General features: G+C 64.4%; 2 protein-coding genes across 11 annotated transcripts in view; one reads left to right on the forward strand and one right to left on the reverse strand.

Moving 5' to 3' along the window:
- The window catches only part of IL34 (interleukin 34), a 67,467-nt gene extending 63,034 nt beyond the window's left edge, over positions 1-4,433 (forward strand). For 7 of the 8 annotated variants that reach the window (XM_070398570.1, XM_070398569.1, XM_070398575.1 and 4 more), the window contains 4 exons: positions 963-1,040; positions 1,321-1,482; positions 3,560-3,695; positions 3,887-4,433. In XM_070398570.1, the coding sequence (XP_070254671.1) occupies positions 963-1,040; positions 1,321-1,482; positions 3,560-3,695; positions 3,887-3,981 (471 nt within the window). In that variant the 3' untranslated portion in view covers positions 3,982-4,433. The remainder of the gene's footprint in view (positions 1-962; positions 1,041-1,320; positions 1,483-3,559; positions 3,696-3,886) is intronic. The other variant, XM_070398576.1, reaches the window with a different exon arrangement.
- Positions 4,434-4,823: 390 nt separating this feature from the next.
- Positions 4,824-21,771, reverse strand: MTSS2 (MTSS I-BAR domain containing 2). 3 transcript variants are annotated; one of them, XM_070398565.1, is made up of 14 exons: positions 21,346-21,767; positions 16,559-16,620; positions 16,396-16,469; positions 15,510-15,594; positions 15,339-15,430; positions 15,188-15,262; positions 13,830-13,987; positions 13,102-13,209; positions 12,151-12,248; positions 10,281-10,503; positions 8,605-8,679; positions 8,243-8,413; positions 7,902-8,067; positions 4,824-7,826 (listed from the first exon to the last, which is right to left on the reverse strand). In XM_070398565.1, exons 1-14 carry the CDS (start codon positions 21,412-21,414, stop codon positions 7,063-7,065), a joined length of 2,220 nt encoding a protein of 739 aa, XP_070254666.1. In that variant the 5' UTR covers positions 21,415-21,767; the 3' UTR covers positions 4,824-7,062. The 3 variants fall into 3 exon arrangements, with proteins under 3 accessions (XP_070254666.1, XP_070254668.1, XP_070254667.1); XM_070398567.1 differs by having other exon boundaries at positions 10,281-10,407; positions 21,346-21,765; XM_070398566.1 differs by lacking the exon at positions 8,605-8,679 and having other exon boundaries at positions 21,346-21,771.
- Between the last annotated feature and the right edge of the window lie 1,105 nt (positions 21,772-22,876).

Consider the following 22,876-nt stretch of genomic DNA (forward strand, 5'->3'; position numbering starts at 1 on the left):
TGTCAGCCCTGAGCCTGCAGGCTCCTTTCTCTGCCTTGATCCACTCCCATCCCCCCGTCCCCTGGCCTGCACGTACTGTCCCCCTCCCTCCTGCCGGCCGTCCCTGGGGGCCTCCCCCCTCCCACTCGGTCTGACTTTGGTCCCGTCTCCATGTGGCACTCACCCTGTGATTCAGGAATGGACTCCAGGAAGCCTCGGGGACCTCAGACACCTCTTATTCTTGGCGGGGAGATAGGGACCTAGACACTGGAGGAAGGCTCTTTTCACAGGGTGGGGGAGCCCCTGTGGCATGTTCCTTTTTCAACAGTTTTACTGAGATCTGATTCACATACCACACAATTCACTCATTTGCGCGCACACTCCTGGGTTTAGTACAGTGACGGCGAACCTTTTGAGCTCGGCGTGTCAGCATTTTGAAAAACCCTAACTTAACTCTGGTGCCGTGTCACATATAGAAATTTTTTGATCTTTGCAACCATAGTAAAACAAAGACTTACATTTTTGATATTTATCTTATATATTTAAATGCCATTTAACCAAGAAAAATCAACCAAAAAAATGAGTTCGCGTGTCACCTCTGACACGCGTGTCATAGGTTCGCCATCACTGGTTTAGGACACGCCCAGCTGGGCAGCCGTCACAGGTTTCTGAGTGCCCGTTGGTCTTCCCCTCCCCCGAGGAGTCTGCTTCTCTGGGGTGGGGTGTCCCTCCTACTGTTTCTTGGCTGAAACTTCTGCCCTAACAGCATCTGCGTGTTTTGTCTCATTCATCCCTCCCTTGTCCCACCCTGACGGGAGCCAAGTGCGTTCTCCCAGAGGCCACCTCTGCCATCACAGGCGGCTCCTGGGGCCCTCCTCCTACAGCCAAGTGTTGGGGGTGAGGGTGGGGGTGGGGGGGCAGTTCGGGAGCACCTGTCTGAGCATCCCTGACTCTGATCGCATGGTTTTTGTTTACCTCCCCAGAAACAGTACTTCCCCATCGGCTACAGGGTCAGCATGCCTTACGAGGGGGTGCTCAGAGCGGCCAACGTCACGAGGCTGGTGAGGATCCCCTCCCGGGCTGGGAGGCCCCTGTCTCCTGGGGTGTCCGGGCCTCTCCTGAGAGCCATCGGGGTGTGGCAGCTCCTGTTGCCCGGGGCCTTCCTTGGCCCCTCAAGCAGGCTCGCCCGTGGCCCAGGCCCGGGCCCAGGGTTGTCTGCAGTCCACAGTGGACTCCCGTGGTCGGCTCCGAAGCCCGGGCAAGTGGGAGGCAGTGTCAGTGGGGTGGGAGGGACGCAGAGGCCTGTGTCTGGGGTCTCAGAGATTTCTCCCGTCCCCACAGCAGAGGGCCCGCGTGAGCCAGCAGGAGCTGCGCCACCTGTGGGTCTGGGTGAGTCTCAGCGCCACCGAGGCCGTGCAGGGGGTGCTGCTCGAAGGCCACCCGTCCTGGAAGTACCTGAAGGACATCCACTCTCTGCTGGTGGAAGTCCAGCAGGCCCTCGGGGTGAGCTGGGCCAGGAGGTGGGCGGGCAGTGTACGTGTGCCTGCCTGCGTGCACATGTGCGCGTGCCTGCCTGCATGCATGTGTGTGCCTGCCTGCATGCATGTGTGTCTGCATACGTGTGTGCCTGCCTGCATGCATGTGTGTGTCTGCCTGCATGCATGTGTGTGTGCCTGCCTGCATGCATGTGTGCCTGCCTGCATGCATGTGTGTGCCGGCATACGTGTGTGTGGACGTGCCTGCATGCATGCATGTGTGTCTGCCTGCATGCATATGTGTGCCTGCATACATGCATGTGGGCGTGCCTGCATGCATGTGTGTGTGCCTGCCTGCCTGTGTGTGCGTGTCTGCCTGTGTGCGTGTCTGCATGTGTGTGCCTGCATGTGTGTGTGTGCTTGCCTGCCTGCCTGCCTGCATGTGTGTGGGTGTGCCTGCATATGTGTGTGTGTGCCTGCCTGCATGTGTGTGCCTGCCTGCATGTGTGCGTTTGCCTGCCTGCCTGTATGTGTGTGGGCGTGCCTGCATATGTGTGTGTGTGTGCATGCCTGCATGTGTGTGCCTGCCTGCCGGTATGTGTGTGTGTGCCTGCATGCATGTGCCTGCATGCATGTGCCTGCATACATGCGTGTGCCTGCATGTGGGTGTGCCTGCATGCGTGTGCCTGCCTACGTGTGTGTGTGCCTGCATGCTGGGCATGCATGTGCAAGTGTGTGCATGTGTGTATGTGCCTGTGTGTGCATCCATGTGTGAGTGTGTCCATGCTTGTGTGCCTGCCTGCATGCATGTGCATGTGTGTATATATGTGTGTGTGTGGGTATGGTGGCCAAGAGCTGTTGAGAAAGGATGTGAACACCTGGAAAGTTCCAGCATGTCCTGATGGGTGTGGGAGAAATGGGAAAGAAGGAGACAGCCAGTGATGACCAGGGGTGGGCTGGGCTGGACTGGGCTGGGGGGCAGGAGGTGTGCCTGAGACCCTGCTCCGGGCTCTGTCGAGCTCTGCAGTCTTGGGTAAGTCATTGAACCCTGTGGCTTTGTTTCTGCAACTAAGAAGCGAGGTTCCTTTGGGGGGAGAGGAGGAGGAGTGGATAGGCGGAGCACAGGAGGTGTTCAGGGCGACGAAACACTTCTGAATGATACTGTAAAGTGAGCGTGTGACATCATGCATTTATCGTTAAAGCTCATAGAACGTACAACACAGAGCGTGAACCTTAATGTAAACTATGGATCTCAATGAACAACAACAACAATAGAGCGGTTCCTAGTAACTGCCTGCTCAGCGTGAGGCCCCTGAGTATGTATGTCCCACAAGAGCCTGGAGGGTAAGGTGACGGGATGAGTGTGTGCCCGTGCAGGCACATGGGACCCCTCCACACTCCCCCATGTTGCCTTGCTCCCCTGGCACCCCCTGCCCCAGGGACCCCCACCTGCTCCGCAGCCAGAACACCCAACAGCCACTGCGAGCTTCTGACGATCCCCGGCTTAGGGGCTTGAAGCTGCTTTTGCTGCGTGACTGTGGGGAGCTCTCCAGATTCTGACCAAGGCCAGGAGCCCAGCAACCTTTTTTTTTAAAATCCTCACCCAAGGATATTTTTCCCATTGGTTTTTAGAGAGAGTGGAGGGGAGAGGGAGAGACAGAGAGAAGCACTGATGTGAGAGAGACACATTGATTGGTTGCTTCTTGCTGCCCCCGACCAGTGCTGGGAGCCTGCAACCGAGGGACCTGCCCTTGACCAGAATCGAACCCGGGACCCTTCAGTCCACAGGCTGATGCTCTATTCACTGAGCCAAACTGGCCAGGGCCCTAGGGGCTTCTTTAGTGGCTCTTCGGTGCCTCTGGGCAGGGTAGTCATTTTTCCAGAGATGGGAAGAGAGAAGCCTCTGTGTTGTGCTTGGGTGAGGGAAATTGGGGGGTGCCCCCCTCCCCAGGGAATGTGGCACCTGGAGGAAAGAGAGGAATTGCTCGCAGGCCTCCTGGTCACAGGAAGGCTCATCTGTCTTCAGTGTTCGGCTCCAGATGCGACAGCCCCCACAGCCGTCCTGGCTCCTCCCCGGCCGTGCCTAACCGTGCCCTCCCTCCCAGGATGTGAAGCTCAGCCCCCCGGTGGATGCTGTGCTGTCCCTCCTGAGTGACCGGCGGCTGAGGCTGAAGCTGGTGCGGCCCAAAGCCCTGCTGGACAACTGTTTTCGGGTCATGGAGCTGCTGTACTGCTCCTGCTGTAAGGAGCCCTGGGTGGGTGGGGGGGGGGGGGTGGGGCCGGGCGGTGGTGGGGGGGCAGAGCTGGCACCCTCCTGGGCATGCCCTCTGGGAGCTGAGATGTGGGAACAGGAACAGTATGGCTCGGACTGGGGACAAGGTGAGTGTTGACCACTCCTACGGTTTTCGTTTTGGTTTTTCCCTCCCCTGCAGGTAAAGAAACATCCGTCCAAAACTGGCAGGACTGTCAGGTGCCCAGCCCTCAGCCCCTCGGCCCGGAGCCCCTGCCGCAGTGTGTGGCCGCCTAGCTGTGCTCCCCGCCCCACAGCCCTGCGCCGGCTGCAAGGCCGCCAGGCTCACGAGCTACTGAGGGCAGAGGCCTCCTGCCCAGCGGAGGTGGAGACGCTCCCAGTCGGACTGGGCCTGAGAGGTCGCTGGGTGGTGGGGGGCGCCCCCCGTGGGAGAGCCCCAGGGAGGGTGTTTTTCCTTTGGGGGGTGTCCTGTGGGGGGAAGGCTCGGCTCCCCACCCTCAGTGCCTCACAAGGTCTCTTGGGGGTGGTGGGGGCCTGGGGCACCTGGAGGTGAACGAGACAGCTCGCGGCCCCTCCTGGCACCGCCCAGGAGCTGTGCCGGGCGGGCAGGTGGGTGTGGCGGACACAGGACTCTGCCAGGCTGGGGAGAGGGCAGAGCCAAACGCCGTATCTTGCCAGTGGGTTCTCTGCCAGTTTATTTTTTTCTATTAAACACCCATTTTATTTTGTTTTTGTTTTGCTTTGCGTCTGGGAGGGTGGACTTGGGAGTCCCTCCCCTCCTGCTCCAGCCCACCCTGCCTAGGGTTCTGTCTCCCAGAGCCTGGCTGGGGGCTAGAAAGGAGGGCATTTGAGGGACTGAACTCCTTCCAGCCCCGCCCCAGGGGGCTGGCCCTGTAGTGCCCCTGGGCCTCCCTCCCTCCGGCTGCCCTACGACAGCCCCCAGCAGGGGTGGAGCTGGAGCCTGCAAAGGTGTAGGTCCAGGCACAGGCACAGCCCCGGCCACCCCTGCCCCTGCTGCGCGGAGCCCTGGGCCGGGGTCCAGTAGGAAGGGGTGGGTGCAGGGATGGTGCGGGCAGGTGAGCAGCGGTGGGAAGGCAGGAAGCCAGGCCAGGCAGGTGTGAATTACAGTACAACTTTATTAATACTGGGGTCTTCACAGTGCATTGTTACTTGTAGCCGTGACTATTAAATCGGGGGCAGGAGGGCTGGAGGGCGAGGAGCGGAGAGGATAATTTATTCGAAACCAAAACCGACAGGAAAGAAAGGAGATGGTTCAGATGGGATGAGGCGAGGGGAAGAAAGGCTGATGGGAGGCGGGAGGGAGGCCTGGGGTGGGGAAATAAATTAAAAGAAGGAACAAGTTAACAACAGCACCAGAAAAGTTACTTCAGTCAAAAGACTTGGAAAAGAATGTCTCTGTACAAAATGAGAAATAAACGAACGTAAAGTCCCCCAACCGAAGTCTGAGGCGGGATGGCCGGCTCGGGTCCGGGGGGTCACTGAGTGGATGAGGCGGCCGAGGGGGTGAGTTATGTACAGCCCCGGGCTGGCTGGGAGGGAAGGGGGACGGGCAAGGTGGGTGCACCCCCTCCCCCCCAGGAGGCAAGTTCTTCCTCCAGGGCAGTGGTTCTCAACCTTCCTAATGCCGCGACCCTTTAATACAGTCCCTCATGTTGTGGTGACCCCCAACCATAAAATTATTTTCGTTGCTACTTCATAACTGTAATGTTGCTACTGTTATGAATCGTAATGTAAATATCTGATATGCAGGATGGTCTTAGGCGACCCCTGTGAAAGGGTCGTTGGACCCCCAAAGGGGTCGCGACCCACAGGTTGAGAACCGCTGCTCTAGGGGCACAAGGACCCGGCCACGCCCACTGCTCCGCACCCTGCTCCCCTCACACATCCTGTATCCCACTCCCAGGTCGAGCCTGACACAGCTGAGGGAGGGGGCGGTGTCGCCCGCCCCAGGGCCGCCCAGACTGGCCGCCTGCTGTCCGGTCCTCGGGCCCCCTTCACCCCGAGCCCTTCAGGGGCCTGAGCCTGGGCCCCGGGGTTGGCCGGGCCCTCAGCAAGCTTGTGCTGACCTAGCGACTTACAGGTACCTTCTCCACCGTCCCCGGAGCCGGGGCTCCGTCCACTCGGAGGTGCCCTTGGTTCCCGGCCCCACCTGGATCCCAGCACAGAACCGCCAAGACCTCCGGCTGGGAGACTCCGACCAGCCCCGCCCTCCGGACCAGGTAACGCTGACCTACCCCGGAGGCCCGGGTGGCCCTGCACCGCGCCCAGCTCTGGGGCCTCGGGGCCCTCCTGCTGGAGGCACCTGCGTTTGCCTTGGAGTTGGCACAACTTGGTGCATGGAGGGTGAGGGATGCGTCCTGGGCTGGCGTCTCCTCTGGCAACAGAGAGTCAAAGCCAGTTTTCCCGGACGTCCCCCAGCCCGGCCCGGCCAGAGGACCCCACCCCGACCAGCGGAAGCCCGATTGGGCTCCAGGCTGGAGAGAACAGCGCTCCCTCGGCTTTGGGGGAGCCGATCGGTCCTCCTCCTGCCACGGCCCCCCAGGCCACTGGCCCGTCCCTCAGGCACTCTTGGACACACCCTGTATCGTCCACCCTGTCCCCACACACAGTCCTTGTCCAGTCAGCTCCACTTTATTATACTCACGAAGTCACCCCCAAAGGTGCCCGCAGCTGTGAGCAGTGCCACCCGCATTAGTCCTGACGCGCCCCATCACCCAGAGCCTCTGACCCTTCCCTGCCCCCCAGACCCCCGCAGCCCCTCCAGGCGGCTCCCTGCATTCCCTCCCGGAGACTTGGGCCCTAGCCCCTTGTCCCCAGGGCGGGCTGGCCCCCCAACTTCACTTGCCCCCGAGCCCACCAGCCACTCAGCTCACCTTTTCAGTCACATCTGCTACCTCAGCTACTTGGGCACCTGGCCCCTACAGCCTCCCTGATGGAGAGGCAGGGGAGGGGAGGGGAGGGGCTCAGTTCGGAAAGGCCCGAGGCACTGCTGGCCAGGTCAGCTTGGCTGTGGCACCGCCAGCCCAGGCCACGGGCGGGGGAGCCGCGCGGGGCTCACGGAGATGGGGAGGCAGGGCCTGCAGGGAGGAGGGGGAGGGACAGAGGAGGCAAGGAGAGTATAAAACAGGCCCCACATCCAGGTCCAGGCCCGCAGCGCCAGGGCAGCGAGGTCCGCTGAGAAGTCGCTGTCTGTGCAAATGCCGAGTCCTAGCTGGGTGTCTCTATCCCCGAAGTGGCTTTGCCTTGTGACTCGAGAGGAAAAAACGCCGGCCTGGCTCTGCTCTCTCTGGCTGGGCAGCAGCCTCGCGCTGGGCCAGAAGGCGGAGGGGGGCGCCATCACAAGATGCGGGGCGCTGACCTGTCGTTGGTGACGGTCCTGCGAAGCCGCACCCCACGCCGGATGGCCACCAGCATGTCTTCGGCGGGGGCGTCGCTGGCGGCGGCTGGGGGCGGGGTGGGCGTCTCCTCCGTGGGGGTGGCCGACAGGGCGGTGGGGAAGGGGAACTGGCCCTCGCCCAGGGCGTGGGCGCCCGCCACCAGCTCGCCGAGCTTCTCCACCAGGCTGTGCCGGTTGGCGGCCAGCTGCTGCTGCTCCTCGTCCTCGGGCCCCGGCCCGGGGTAGCCGGTGGGCTCGGGGGTCGGGCTGGCCCAGGCCGTGTTGGGCAGGCTCAGCCTCTTGGGGGAGGCCTTCACCAGGTCCGGCGCCAGGGGCGAGGCGGCCTCGTCGCCGTAGAAGACGCACTCCTCGCTGCCCGCCCGCGTGGGCCCCGCGTAGCCGGGGGAGTCGGGCACCGTGGGCGTCTTCACAGGGACGATGGGCGGCCTGATGGGGATGGGGCCGGCGCTGGACAGGGCGCGGCGCACGGTGGGCTTCGTGGAGGGCGTTCGGCGGATCGTGGCCACGCCGGGGGGTGCGCCCGAGGCGGTGGGCAGCCCGGCGGTGGGCAGGCCGGCCGTGGAGGCCGGGCGCTTGGTCTGCAGCAGGCGGCGGTAGTTCTGGGCGATGTTGCTGTTGCGAGGGATGGTGGACGACTTGTCGAACTCGGGCGGGCCCTCGCCGTCGGCGTCCCCGTTCACTGAGTAGCAGTCGTAGTCGGAGCCTGGGGGCACGGGAGGCAGTGGGCCAGGGCCAGGGGGCCGCCGGCCCGGGAGCCCGCCCCAGCCCCGGGGCCTACCTTGGGAGGGGATGGTGTCCTCCGAGCAGGAGGGCGTGGTGGTCTGCGTGCTGTAGCCGCTGGAGTACTGCAGCGAGTCCCGGCTGCTCTTCTGGTGCTCCAGGCTCAGGCCGCGGGTCAGCACCATGGCCAGGTCGCTGGCCGCCGGGGACACCTCCTCACCGTGCTGGGAGGTAAGACTGCAGGCTGAGCCTCGCTCCCCAGCGGCCCCCCTCAGCCTGGACTCCAGGGAGCGCCCACCAGGGGCAGAGCCGGCACTGAGACCCAGCGCCCGGCCGCCTGGCACTGGCCTGGGAGTGAAGGAGGGGCCCGGCTGGGATGCCCAGGGAGCTGCCGCCTACCTTGGCTGCAATGGTGGCCGGGGACATGCGGGGTCGGGGCGCTTCCTCTCCGCCGGGGCCCAGGCTGCCCCCGCTGGCCGGGCCTGGCTCCGTGTCTCTCAGGAGCTCCACGCGGTCCTTCCTCCGCTGCAGGGTGGAGGGCTGCTCGTGGGGGCCGGCCTTGGCCCAGTCCTGCAGGGCATGGCAGGCGGGTCAGGGTTTCCGGCCCAACTGGGGCCTCAGGCTCCCAATCACGGACAAAGTGCAGGCGCAGGCGAACAGACCCCAGGAGGGAAGGCGTGAGTGTGTGGGGAGAGGCTGCGTGCACCACCGCTGGGCGGACCAGGGCCCTCCCTGCCCGGGAGCAGGTGGGGAGCACTGACCGAGGTGGGGGAGCCGCACTCGCTAACGGACTGGCAGGTTTCCGAGGCCTCGGAGGACGCGGAGCTGGAGGACTTCTGCCATGCAGAGGTGGGCGGGCAGGGAGGCCGGACCAGAGGAGAGAACAGAGCTGGTCACGGTGGCATGCAGCGGGGGTCCCACCGGCACCCGCCCTGCCACGCGCCCCCACCCGGGACCACAGCCGAGAGCACCCGCAGCAGACGCAGCACCAGAGCGCACCCCACAGCTCTGACCTCCCCGCACCCGGCCCATTTTGAGAATGAGTGACGGGCCTGCAGCTGACGGCCTGGGTGTGTGGGCAAGGGAAAGAGACAGGGTCTGGCGTGAGCAGCTGGCTGGTGGTGTCGGTTTTCTGAGCAGGAGCAGGGCCGGCCTGGGGAGGGCGGGGTCCAGAGTCCCCTCCGGCACCTGTTCAGCGGAGCTGCCTGTGAGGCAGCCACTCACGGCGGCCACTGTGTTTACAAGTCGGGGGTTTGGGGGACGTCGGGGTTGGAGCCACAAATGCAGCAGCCGGAGGAGAGAAGGTGGTCACCTCGAGGTGAGGGGCGCTAGAGGGAAGGTTGGGGCCCTCAGGCCGCCAGTCCAGCGGCTGGGAAGAGGAAGGCCCGGCAGAGGAGGGTGAAGGGAGGAGACAAGCAGGTGACACCGCGGAGCCCCTGGCTGAGCCGGGTGGTGAGGGCGCAGGGGCAGCGGGGAGACTAGAGCCGTGTCAGTAGAATGTGGGAGCAGACGTCCACATGGGAGGCCCCAACTCAAAATAAAAAAGAATGAGGAAAATACAGGCACGGCAGACACGGGCTGGGGCTCCCCAGGGCAGAGGCTCAGTGAGGAAAACTCAGTGGAAAAACTCGGCACTTAGTCATGAAAAAAACCCAAAACAAAACCGACCACACTTAAAGGGAATAGAAAGGACCGTCTTTCCTCTAAGAGCAGCTGTAAAAACACTGCTCCTTTCTGCCTTGGCCGGGAGCTCAGAGCATCGTGCCAGGACCCCAAGGTGTGGGTTCGATCCCCGGTCAGGGCACATACGAGAAGCCACCAATGACTGCACAAGTACGTGGGACAACAAATCTGTCTCTCTCTCTCAAGTCAATAAAGTATTTTAAAAATGGATGTTTTTCTCTCGGGTTGGGAGTGAATGGGAAATGAGGGAGAGATGGGCAGTGTAGACAACTCTTTTGAGAAGTTCTGCTGTGAAGGAGACTGGGCAGGAGGTGGGGGGGGGGGGGCGGAGGGCCTTTAGGATGACACTAGAGCTTGTCTGTGTGACGACAGGGAGGGTGTCAGTGCCATGGGGACAGCCTTGGGCAGGAGAGCAGAGGTGAGTGCTGAGCCCAAGTGGAAGCCGGGCATGTGGCCTGACCTCCCGTGGTCCGTCTCACGGAGGCTGCAGGGACGGAGCCCGCGCCTGCGGAGAGCCTTAGGCCAGGCTCAGGTGTAGAGGGAGCTGGCCCGCTGCCCACCCAGCTCCCAGGGCCGCAAGCCTCCTGCTGACACTGCTGGGGCCGTGTGGCTGCTCCCAGACCGTCCCCCCGTCCCCTTAGAGCCTCGAGGCAGTGAACTCAGCCTGTCCCTGGTGTGGTGGCCTCACACGCGAATAGCCTGAGGCTGGCATGAGGCCAGTGTGCCCATCCCAGTGGCCCGGACACCCCCTCACCTGGCTGGTGATGTCTGAAGGCATGGGTGAGGGAGGCTTGGAGTAGGCGGCATCCTGGGAGATGAAGCCAGAGTCATGGGAGGAGATGCTGGAGAGGCGGGCGGTGGCGGTGGCTGGCTGCGCCAGGCTGCGGTAGCGACAGGTGGAACTGGGTGAGTATGTTTGGGCACCCCCAGGCCACGGGGCTCCGCCACCCTTGGCACTGCCACTGCTGCTGGGGGCGCTGGGGGAGTGAACGGGGGGACAGCAGCCAGACAGGGAGACACGGGGGTGTGTGTGGGAGGGAAGGTGAAAGACGAGGGTGGGGAGACAGGTGAGGGGCAAAGGAAGGAAAAGACAATGTTAGACTACAAGGTCCTGAGACCCAGGTACCAGGGGAGCTGGGTTCTGGGACCGTGGGACAGGGTGGGCCTGGGCAGAGGACAGCACCAAAGACCCCCGGTCAGGGCACGTACAAGAAGCCGCCATCAGGGCACGCCGGGGGCGAGGCGGTCTCTCTGCCTCCTATGCTGCCATTGGAACAGTAGGCCTTAGGCCAGTGGTTCTCAACCTTCCTAATGCCGCGACCCTTTAATACAGTTCCTCATGTGGTGGTGACCCCCAACCATAAAATTATTTTTATTGCTACTTCATAACTGTAATTTTGCTACTGTTATGAATTGTGTTATGAATCGTAATGTAAACATCTGATATGCAGGATGTATTTTCATTGTTACAAATTGAACATAATTAAAGCATCGTGATCAATCACAAAAACAGTATGTAATTATATATGTGTCTTCCGATGGTCTTAGGCGACCCCTGTGAAAGGGTCGTCTGACCCCCAAAGGGGTCGCGACCCACAGGTTGAGAACCGCTGCCTTAGGCTAATAAGGAAACGGAGTCACCAGGCGCCAGCTTCCAGTTGCACTAGAACCAGACACAGGTCTGACCGTTTCCACACTGTCCTCTCAGAGTCTGACGGCCGTCAAACCCTGACTGGATGGTGGGGATGGTCTGCGTGGGTCCTGGACCCACCACTGCCTCGTCCCCTCCGCCCTGAGGGTGTCCAGCCCTGCCGCTCACATCCTCTGCGCCCACTGCACCCCTGGGGGGTGAGGGCTTCCTGAGTGTGACCCCGATCCCCCCTCCCCCGTCTCTGGTCAGGGGTGTCCCTGCGATCAGCACTCCCTCCTGTGATGCCACCACCCAGGTCCAGTAGACCCGGCCCTCCTCTCCCTGCAGGAGTGGTGCCCGGCCCGAGGGGGTGCTGGGGCAGGGGTGCCCCGCACAGGGGGCTCCCCCAGAACGAGAAACTTGCTCTGTGCTCACTGCTTTCCCACCCAAGGAGCCGTGATCCTTACACATCTTCTCCAAGTCCTGCCCTAGTGCCTGGCAACTAAGTGAGGCCGGGCTGGGGCTCGGGCCGAGGCGGCTGCCCAGGCACCAGCTCTCGGGAGCCAGCCAGCGGGAGCGTCTGTCAGCTGGCGGCCTCAGCACACGCTCCCAGAAGCCACCACGCCTCTCCCCAACCTGAGATCCTTACGATTCCCCCAGCCTGTGCTGGGCCTGGCAGAGTCGATGGTTACCTGCTGGGACTCTGGGTCTTAGGTCTTGGTTTCCCCAACAACCCCAGACCCAACACAGTGTGTTAGGATTCAGTAAGGAAAATGCACGGAGCACGGAGCACGGCCCCAGGCACGGGGTTGCTGCTCCAGAAATGTAGCTGCTCCCGCACAAACCCTCCCGCTGACCCCGCCGGCCCTGTGCTGAGGGTGTCCCCTCTCCACTTGCAAATCCCTCAGCGACACGGGAACTGTGAACTGTGGGCCCTGCAGCAACTCTTGCTGCAGGTTTGGTGGGAGCCTCCCCGTGCCTGCCCCCCACTGACCTGCACATGCTGGACTTGCGGGAGCTGGAGCTGCCGGGCGACGAGGGTGGGGTCTGGTAGGACCAGCTGTAGTCCGAGCCCTTCAGGTCTTTGATCACCTGGACAGGGACAGGGATGGAGGTCATGGGCCGTATCATTTCTTGGGGTCCCCCAGAGGGCTGGCAGGCCCAGGGCCCCCCTCCTCTCTTCTCGAGAACCGGCCCCCATAGGAGACCCCGGGAGTTTGAAGCCCCCCAAGCCCTTTCCTAATAAAAGCTCCTCACTTGGGGGCGGGAAGCAAGGCTGCCAGAGGGCTGGGGGGATGCCTGGGAGATTCCGCTGTTTCTCAGGGACGCTGCCCAGGGGGCCAGGCTCAGTTCACACACACACAGTCAGCTCTGAGCCCGGCCCAGGCCGGGCCGGGGATATGGGAGAAGCAGGGCCCCTGAGGACGCGCTGTCGCTGGCAGGGGAGCCAGGTGAGAGTGACCATGAAGGACACCAGGGGGTTCGAATCCTGGCTCTGCTGTGCCCCTCAGGCAAGTTGTAGACCCCTCTGAGCCTCCGATCCCTCCTGTCTTGGAGGGTGATGCCCTGATGGCCTGGAACGTGCTCAGCAGTGCTGGGCACTGAGTGCCCAGGAAGAGCAATGCCACAGGGCTGCCCGGGGGCTGACCTGGCGCAGTGGGAGCACGGTGGGGGGGTGAGGCGGGCAGGGTCAGGGCCAAGCCCCATGAATCCGGGGCTTCTGTCCATCTGCACGCAGGCTGAGCCCCTACTGGGTCCTGGGGTGCATCACCCCTCACCTGGGCAGGTGCCCCTGGATGCCCCACAGTGGGTGTCAGGACATGTCCAGTCCTTTGTCCTCAGCAGTCTCCCCTAAATGCTGTCCCCCTTCCTCCTCTACGGCCCCCAACCAAGGGCAGGCTGTCCCCCTGCTCCACCCTTTCCCTGTGCCCAGGCCTGACCATACCTGCTCGCTGGCAGGGGGCAGCTTGTGGGGCTCTGCGGTCAGCACCACCAGGTCGTCGATGATGCCCTGCAGGTGGGTGATCTCTCCCAGCATGGTCAGCTCGCCGTTCTGAAGAAGCAGTGAGTCAGGGCCGCTGGCCCTGCCCGTGCCTGCCCACCGGGGGACCGGGCTTCACCTGGCCCCTCCTCCCTCCCCCTTTCCCCACAGCCAGTGCTGCCGGGGCTGCAGGAGGCCGGGCCTGCACAGCCAGGGGCTGGCGTGACCGTCTGCCAGACCACGTCGGTGATGATGAGCTGAGACAGGCCTTTGGGTAGGAGTGTTTAGCACTGGACACACCCAGCTAGGGACCACCGAGACTGGCCTTTCTCCAAGGTCACGGGGTCAACCCTGGGCCTGGCCCAGCCTGCTGACACCAAGCACCAAAAAGAACCCACGGCCCAGGAGGTCACAGTTCGATTCCCGGTCCGGGCACATGCCCGGGTTGCGGGCTCGATCCCCAGTAGGGGGTGTGTAGGAAGCAGCTGATCAGTGATTCTCTCTCATCATTGTTTCTATCTCTCTCTCCCTCTCTCTTCCTCTGTGAAATCAATAAAAATATATTAAAAAAAGAAGGGCGCATGCCCAGTAGTTCCCAAATCCTGATTCTTGGATGTGGTGATGGCAGCACCCAGGGGACCCCAGCCAGGCTGTGTGGGATGCCTCACAGCCCCACTGCCCCAGGGACCCACCACCACAGGCTGCAGGAAGGTGATGAAGGTGCAGAAGCGGCCGCGCTCCTCAATCAGGGCCCGGCGCACCGCCTGCTTCTCCGTCTCCTCCAGCAGCAGGTACATGTCGTTGACGTCCTGCAGGGCGCTGTCCAGCTGGGGCTGCAGGTCGCCTTTCCCTGGAGGGTGGGGAGGAGAGGCCGTGCTGGGGACCCGGCCTGCTCGCTGCGTCCACGGCTCAGGCCCCGTGGTGGTGTCCCTGGCTGGGGGCTGGGCACTGCCGTGGGGGCCAGGGACCCGGGGAGGGCAGTCAGGACTCTGGGACGTGTAGAGGGGCTGGTCCCCAGAGCAGGCAAAGACGACAGACAGACACGTACACAGGAAAGACACCAAAGCTGCCAAGCCACCCAGGCCCCGGGGTGGGCAGAGTCCTGGGCAGCGCCAGGGCCGCCCTTGGAACAGCTGTGCTCAGGGGGGCCCCGAGGAGACCTCCGCCCCCCAGGACGCTCACTGCCTGCAGGATGGCACCCTCTCGCCTCCTGGGGTACTGGAGGGGGTGGGGTGGGAACAGAGCAAAGTAGAGCATGGGGCTCAGCTGTCCTCCAGGCCCTGGTCAGGAGAGCAGGGGCTGGGCGCTGGGAGCAGGGGAGAGGGGTGTCTTCATGTGGGCCCCCACTCAGCTCAGGGAGCAACGCACAGGACAGCAATGGCGACACCGAGAAGCAGAGAGAGGCGAGAGGATGATGTAGAGGAGCAATGAGACAGGAAGTGGGGGGTGACAGGTAAGAACTCTGAGTGGCAGGCGGGTGGGCGGGGGCAAGGCAGACAAGGCCTGTGCCCCACACCCAGGGCGGCCCAACCCCTCTTGACCTGGCAGACTGACCCAGCGGTGGCCACAGGGCCCCCGGGGAACTGTGCCCCAGGCCCCTCCCTCGCTAGGCCGGCATCCTCGGCCGGGAGAAGCTCTTTCCAATGGCCCTGAGCTGGGGAGACAGACAAATGCGACAAGGACGGGAGAGCAGCTGGAGAGATGGACATTTGACTTACCAAGTAGCTCTACAGGAAGGATGTGGAAGGAAGAGGAGAGACAGAGAAAGAATGTGTGAAAGACAGCCGATGGACAGAGCCACTCCGGGGCATGGGCGGGGTGGGGGACGCCTGGGCTGGTGGAGCCTCCTGCCACCTCTTGAGAGGGGAGGTTGGGGCCTGGTCTGGGTGCAGGGAGGCTCCCTCTGTCCCACCCAACAGGTCGGAGGGTCCTGTGTCCAGGATAGGGTCCCTCTGGCCAGGATGATGCCCTGGGACACCCCAGAGGGCAGTGGGGTCCATGGAGTGGGGCCCCGGGGGGCTGTGCCTGGATGGGCAGCTCTGGGCTCTACCTTTGCGCGCTTTCTTCTGCAGCTTCAGCGTGTCTGACGACTTCTTCTTGATCTCGTGCCGGGCCCGTTTGTACTCTGCAGGTGACGAGAGGAGAGCTGTGCTGGGTCCCCGCAGGGTGGGGGCGGGCACCCGGCCGGGCCCCAGCCTCACCTTTCGCGTGGTCCTTGTCCAGCTGGTTGACCGACTTCTTCCAGTCCTCGATGCGCTCCTGCAGCGGGTTGATGAGGCTCTCCAGAAGGGCGCTGCGGACACGGGGTGCAAGGTCAGGGCCAGCAGGGTTGTCTCCTCCCACACCCCTGCCCGCCCACGGCGCCCACTCACTTGGTGAACTGCCGCAGCTTGGTCTCGATGCTGCGGTGGCGCATGCACATGCGCGTGAGCGCCGAGCCGATGTCCCGTGTGGCCCCTGGCGAGGCAAGCGCATGGCGTGGGAAAGGGCCCATCGGGACCGCTGCACTCCCGGCCTCGGCCACGAGGGGGCGCGCTGGCCACGCGAAGGCCAGGCTGTCCAGCCCATCCTGTCCCCAGCATCCCATAGTCCTGCCGGTCCTGTTCCCGGTCCCCGGTCCCCGTGGCGGAACGATCGTTCCCCAGTAGTTACTGAGCCCCACCACGGCCCTGCCCATGCCGGCCACGCCAGCCTTCTGCAGCTGCAGGTGCTCTGGTGGTCAGGGGCCCTTCACTCAGCTGGGAGAGGTCAGAACCAAAGACAGCCCAAGTCCCCTCCCCCTACCAGGAACCACCCCAGGGGTGCCCAGATGCAGGTGTGAGAGTGCCAGCCCCAGCCCATTCATTGCCTTGGTTCTCACCACCTGAAGGGACAGGGGACCCAGGTCCCTGCTCCTCAGACCAGAAAGGAGACGCCAAAGCCAACAGGAAGGCTCAGCTGCCCCTGTGCCCTCTGAGGGCAATGAGGGGGTGATAAGTCGCCAACTCAGACTCACTGAGCAGAAGGGTGAACGCCTGTGGCCGAGGGGCCAAAGGGGCGCCCCTCCCCCAGCAAGAACGGAGGCCCCTGTGGCCCCCCTGTCCCCGTCTCCCACTCCTGCTCGCAGCCTCTAGTGACAAGAGGCTCCCTTTCTCAACAGCCAGCCCCTTCCGCGAGGGAGCAGAGCTCAAGATCCCGACCCTGGGCCCGGTGTCCTCTCCCTGGCTCACAGTCCAGCCCCTAACCCGTCCCCCCGACCTCCAGCCGTGCCCTCCCCACCTCGGGTGTTGGTGGCCATATCGGCCACTTTCTGGAAGGCGTCCAGGAAGGCCACAGCAGCCAGCACAGTGGTCCTGGGGAGATGGACAGTGGAGGGTCTGCTGTGAGGTGTCCTCACTTCCCCCGGCCCCTCCCCCAGCCGGGGTGCCCTCAGCAGCCTCACCTTAGCTGGGAGTGCAGCTTGGTGGCCTTGGAGTTGAAGTCCTCCCAGATGGGGTAGGAGCTCTGGGGAGGAGATGGGGGGGGCAGTGAGACGCCACAGGGCTGCAGGGCTCCCTGGCCCGGGAGAGGGAGGCTCCTGGGCCCCTGGCGGGACAGAGGACCCAGGACAGAGCCCGGAGCAGGAGGAAGTCCTGGCCCTGGAACCGATGCCTCTGTGCCTCCCTCCTCCCTGACAATCAGGAAGTTGGGCCTCCTGCCTACAGTGACATCCTCCCTCAGGGAGGTGAAAGCAGTAGATGGCAGGTCCTGTGTCCTCGGGGCTCCCCCGGGCCTGGCAGGGGATTGGGGCTGAGCCCCATGAGGGCACCATGTTGCCCCGGACGTGGCCCTGGCTGCTCCCCATGGCACCGGACAGAGGCACCGTGTAGGGGGGCAGGGCTCCAGGCACTCCAGGTCTCTATTGGGGCCCCTGAGGGCGCTACTCTGTGCCCTGGAAGCTGCTGCCAGCCCGGCCAGCACCCACCCGGCCAGCAGCAGTGGCTCCCAGGCCCGGGGAGGGTGTGACAGCCGCAGGGCCCGGCCAGCCTGGCCAGGACAGCCAGGCCCTGGGCTGAATGGGGCCTTGTGCGGCCAACAGAGCCACCTTTCTCCACCCTGGCTCCCCTCCCTCCCCTCCTGGGGACACAGTGTGGCCTTTATCCCAGCCTGGCCCAAAGCTCCAAGTTGGGGGGGGGGGGGTCCCAGTAGGGAGGCCAGGCTCCTGGCGACCGAGCTGTCCAGTCTAATCAAGGGGCTCTTCCGGCTGACGTGCCTTCCCATGGCCGCTGGGTCCTGGCCCAGCAGAGCCCCAGCCCCAAGGGTCTCCAGCCCTCCCTTCCGTGTGGGATGAGGCGCTGTGGCTGATCCCAAGGAAAAAGGGAAGGCAGAGACCCTGCCCTGGCTCCCAGGGGAGGCTTTGCTGGGCTGGGACCCCAGGGGCAGCTCTGAAATGGCCTCTTCACCGAGGACAGCCTGCAGGGGTGGACAGGAGACAGGGCGGCTTCTGGGAGCCTCAATAACTCCCTCCTCTCCCAGTCCAGCCCAACCAGTGCCCAGGGAAAGCAAATATTTGAGAAGTTCACACAGGCTGGAGCTGGAGGGGGAGGGGGAGGCTGTGGGTGGGCTGTCACCACTGGGCACAGCTCAGGGGCAAGGGTCATCCCTGGCAGGCCCGAGGAGAGGACCCTCCCCTTGGCACCCCTACCATCTGCACCCCTCCAGCCCCGAACGAAGCCTTGCTGAGATGAGACCTCCAGGGAGGAAAGACGATGCGAGGAGGTGGGGGTGTGTGTGTGTGTGTGGGGGGGGGGGGAGTGCAGCGGTCCAGAAGCAGCCGTGCTGGCCGCCAGGAAACCCCTATAGGCCCCGCAGAAGCCCCTGGGCAGCCCGAGAGAGCAAGGGACTAGGTGAAACCCGGCAGAGAAAAGTCCGTCCTCCCTACAGGGCCGAGGCCCATCCCACCAGCTTCGACCCAGCCAGGCTCACTCCACCTCGGACCTTCCCTGCCTTGCTCTCGCCTGCAGAGGGGACAAGACGGGGCGTGGGGAGGCCAGGCCCAGCTCCTCCTCAGCAGCTGGACCGAGGACTCCACCCCACTGGTAATTCATAAAGGACCCCCGAGATGAGGATTTGAGGGGCCCGGAACAGCCAGGGCCCCAGGAGTGTGTCCTCAGGCTTCCCTGGGCCCCTGCCTGGCTGCAGGCTCTAAGACGCTGGGATGTTCCCACTAGTGAGTGTGACCGCGTGCTTGCGGTGCGCTGAGCCCTGTCACCGTGGGATTGCATCGAACCCTCCCACCGGCCCTGTGAAATGAATACTGACCGCCCCCATTCTAGAGATGAGAGGCTCAAGGGATGAAGGTTAGACTGGCCCGAGGCTGCCGAGTGGCAGTCAGGATCCGATCCCTGTCTGACGGGTCCCTGTGGCCAAGGTAGAGGCCGCGGGGAGATGAGTATCTGGGCTTCAGGGTAGGGAGAGAGGGCAGGGACTGCAGGGACGGGAGAGACCCCGCTCTGCCTACAGCACAGTGGGCGGCTACTCAGGAAGGGGAAGGTGACGTGCCGGTCACCAGAGGTGTCCAAGTGGGAGGGATGAGACCCATGAGGAGGCTGCCGGGGACCCTGGCCCTCAGAGACTCTTTCTGGGTGCTGGACGTGGTCCTAGCGTTGGCTGTGCAGGTGAGCGACCCAGGCTACAACCCCCGAGAGAGCGTTTTCCAGGCGACCCTGGGCCAGGGACCCCTCTCTGAGCCTCAGCCTCCTCACCTGTCAGATCAGGATGGGAAGTATACCTCCTTCGGGGGTCAGTGTAGAGCAAAGTGTAGAGCAAGCATGTCAAACTCGTGGCCTGTCCAGCCACGAGTTTGACATGGCTGGAGAGACTCGAGGAGGCACTGCCTGGAAAGCACTTAGCATGCGCCAACACCTAGTGAGTGCTCAGGGAATGCTGGCTAACGGGCACATGGGATCCCTGCCTCCCCGCCAGGAGCCCAGCCAGGGCCTCTGGTCTGGGTGACACTCACCACTCCTGAGAGGGCAAAAGTTACGCCCCCGTTTTCTGGATGGGCCAGTGCTGGGAGGGGGCCTCATGCACTCGGCTGAAGGTGCTGCCCGGGCAGGTGGGGACTGAGCAGAGCCCAGGTACTGAGCCCAGTCCTGCCATTTTAGGCAAGTCCCTGCCCCTCTCTGGGCTTCAGGGGGCTTCCTGGCACCAAGTGGGCATCTGAGCTGAGTCCAATGAGGCACAGCAAGCGGGGAAAGCTCCTGAGGGCCCCCTCCCCACCCTTGAGTGGGTGCCCACCTCCACACCCTTCCAGCTCCAGGTACCGCGCAGGGAGCCCTTCCCTCCGGCCCTCAAGCCAAGTGTGGGCCTTCAGGAGGGCCAGGGCGGGCTGTTGTGGGGCCAGTGGAGAAGCCTCATGGGGCAAGGTCAGTCTCTTGACATGGCCGCCCTCCGTGGAAGAGCCAGAAGCTGTCCCCTAAAGCCAGGTGACGGGCCTCCAGGTGGCCCAGTCCCCTGCTCTGTCCCCGGCCGGAACATATGCATGTGTCACAGGCAGGGGAATATCTGTGCTTGGCATCGCCCCAGGTGAAACCTCTCCCGTTCTGCCTCCACGTCAGAAAATCCTGCCTGAATCGCTTGCTATAACCTGGGCCCGTTTGCTTCTGTCTTGTCCCCAAGTTCCTTGCAAATACCCTGGAGAGGGAGAGGGAGAGGGAGAAGGAGAGGGAGAGAGGCAGTCCCACCGCTCTTCCTGGAGCAAGAGCTGCTGCTCTCTGCAGTGTTTTGGAGAGGCTGCCGGCAGGAGGAGGGTGCGGGCCTTGGGAGTGGCTGGGGGGAGGGTGGTCCGGGCTGCCCGGTCCCAGAAGGAGACCCTGGCGCCAGGGCTGTGATGCCCACAGGGCAGGAGGAGCTGCTGAAGGCAGAGGCCAGCACTCTTCCGGGCCAGAAGGGCGAGGTAGACGGTCTTAGGGGAAGCACCCCATATGGGGGTGGGGGCACCTCCATGCTGCCTGCCCGTGGTCCCCGGCCAGGGGGCTTCAGGCCTCTTGGGGGAGCAGGTCTCTGGCATGCCTGTCACCCCCACCTCCGGAGGGCCTGCCTGAGCACAGCCGGGGCAGGTTGCACCTCCGTGAGTGGTGTTCCCTCCTGGGCCTGTGATGTCACCTGGGTTGTGTGGTGTGCTTGGAAGTGTGAAAGGCTGGGAGGGTGGGGGCTCTCAGAGTTCCCGTGGGAACCCAGTTCTTTCTCCTCCCCCACCCCAAAGGAGAAGGGTGGGAACAGCTCCTGGCCCCATCCCGCCACTGGAGCTGCCCTCCTCTCCGCCTGTCGGCCCCAGCCAGCCCTGCCACCCGGCCTCTTTGGGGAAGGATGCCCCTGGCCTCCTAGATGGACAAAGAGGGGTGAGGTCAGGGACAGTGTCTAGCCGTCTCCTAAATGACCTTGAGTCATGCCCCGGCCTCAGTTTCCCCGCCTGGTGAGCCAATGGTGGGCCCGGAGCGGGTGCCTGCTCCAGCCTGACCTTGGGCAATCCTGGGGAGGGGCTGGGGCTGAGGCCTGGGTGGAAGCAGGGTAGGGAAGGCCCTCCCTTGGGGTTGCTCTGCCAATCCCAACCTTCTCCGCTCCTCCTCCCACGGTAAGGACAGAGGCCTCGGTAAGCAGGGACACTCAGCCTGGGAACCTTGGAGTTCTAAAGCTTGTTCAGTGGGTCCGGGTGGGGGGGGGGGGGGGGGTGTGACAGTTGCAGGGTCGGCACAGAGGCCAAGGCCGGTGGGGAAGGAGTTAACGGTTCTCCGCTTGATTATTTTCCCTGCTTTGGTGGTGACAGTATGGACGGGGCTTCAAGGCCAGCCTTTGAGGTATGGGGGGGCCAGGGTGGTGGTAGGGGGCGGAGGCCGGAGAGACCCGAACCTGCTAAAGGTCCACAGAGGCACCCCAGGAGCCAGACCTCATTCACGGTGTGAAGGTCTGGGGCGCAGGGAGCCCGGGTGCGCGCAGGCTCCGCGGGCGAACCCCTGGGGGCGCTGCGCTTTGGGTGACCCAGAGCATGGACCCTGGGGACCACACGGACACCCCGACACACGAGCACCCACACCCCCAGGCAGGCGGCCGGGGACCCGGGCGCACGGCAGACGCAGGCCAGCCAAGGACACACAGACCCCGCGGCGCACAGACACAGCGGGCCACGGCGGCCGCCGCCGCCGCGCGTCCCCAAGGGGACCCCACGCCCGCGCCCGCGCCCCCCGTTACCTTCATGTCGTTGACGATGGCCTGGAAGAGCCCGCCCAGGGCGCCGCACTCCTTCTCCGCCGTCTCCATGCTCGGGCCGGGCGGCGGGGCGCAGGCGGGGCGCGGGCAGCCGGCGGGAGAGCCGGGCCGCGGCGGGCGCTCGCTCCGGGCCCGGCCGGGCCTGCCGCCTCGGGGCGCTCTCAGCGGCCGGCAGCGCCGCGCTCGGGGGTCGCGGGCCGCCGCGGGGCGGCGCAGGCCATGGCGCGCGGGGCTGGCGGCGGCCGGGGGGCGCGGCGCGGGCAGCTGGCGGCGCAGCCTCGGCGCGGGGACTGAGGCGGCGGTCACCGGAGCCGCCGCGGCGCGGGCGTCACGTGGGCGCGGCGAGGGGGACGCGGGGGGGAGGGCGGGGGTGGAGGGTCGCGGCGGGAGGGGCTGTGGGAACCGCCGGGCGGGCGCAGGCCCGTTCGCCGCCAGGCACCGCGGCTTTGAAATCCGAGCCCGGCGCGGCCAGACTGGTCGGGCGAGCGGGCGGCGGCGCGGGCGCCAACGCGGGTCGGGGGCGGCGCTGGGGCGGGGCCTGCCGGCTGCCCGCCCCCGGTGGAGGGGCTCACGCGGCCTGGGGCTTCCCGGGCTCAGCAGCCCCGCGGACAGCTGGGGTCCCCTGGGAGCACCCCGAGGTCGGCCGCGGCGCGCACAGCACGAGGTGTCCGAGGGCCGCCTGTCCCGGGCGCTCCATCCCAGGCGGAGGAGTTCGGACCCTGCTCCACAAGTTCTTCGGCTCCTGCTCCAAGTGGTGCGGATGCCACCCTGATGGGGTGCCTGGCGGTTGGGGGTAGTGGTGGCCTGGCCCGCTGGCAACCCTTCTTGGGCGGTGGGACCGTGTGGGTCCAGTAGGGCAGAAGTGGGCCGCGTCCTACACCCCGACCCTGGAGACTCCAGCAGTGAAACCCACCGCCCAGAGACGCTGCTCTGGGAAAAGCTCCTTCGCTCCACCCCCGCCACGGGCCCTGAGAGCCACTTAAGAGCCCTCAGGCCAATCAGAGGCTCCCAAAGTGTGAGGCCAAGGGCCTACAGGTGCGGCTAGGTGAGGCTCATTTAGCCCAACCAAGGGGAAGCTTCACCTGGGCACGTCCTCCCTCCTTGCGCCGGTCTGGCCCTCCTTCCCACCCCAGTGAGCCGCAGTTCTGCAGTGCGCATGCCCTTTCAGATACCCCGGAGGTGCGCTCAGGCCATGTGACTAGTGGGGACGTGTCCCATGGTCCCTGGGCAATCAGGATGGAAGTCAGAGCAGGTGCCTGGGAGGGGTTTCCGGGTTCCAGGCAGGCCAGTGCTTGGTGCTTTCTGGGAAGTAGGGGCAGTTCCTAGAGGTGAGCTGGGTCCCCCAAGGCCCACACCTGTCAAGTGAGTGTGTAGTAACCAGACTCCCGGCCAAGCTAGCCCTCCTGGGGGCCACCATGAGCCCTGTCTCCAGGATAGGTGCAAGGTCCTGGGGCAGCTGCAGCATCAGGCAGGGGCAGGCGCCAGTGGGAAGGAGCAGGCAGGCACAAGCAGA

Source organism: Myotis yumanensis, unplaced genomic scaffold (genome assembly GCF_028538775.1).
Source record: "Myotis yumanensis isolate MYYU_CA2020_CCGP unplaced genomic scaffold, mMyoYum1.0.hap1 SCAF_18, whole genome shotgun sequence".
Taxonomy (NCBI): domain Eukaryota; kingdom Metazoa; phylum Chordata; class Mammalia; order Chiroptera; family Vespertilionidae; genus Myotis; species Myotis yumanensis.

Coding starts and splice junctions, on each gene's coding strand:
- MTSS2 (XM_070398565.1), bottom strand. CDS start 21,414: ATGGAGACGGCGGAGAAGGAGTGCGGCGCCCTGGGCGGGCTCTTCCAG. Junction 15,263..15,338: donor GGACAAGGACCACGCGAAAG/GTGAGGCTGGGG, acceptor CGTCACCTGCAG/AGTACAAACGGGCCCGGCAC. Junction 7,827..7,901: donor GGACACCATCCCCTCCCAAG/GTAGGCCCCGGG, acceptor CCGTGCCCCCAG/GCTCCGACTACGACTGCTAC.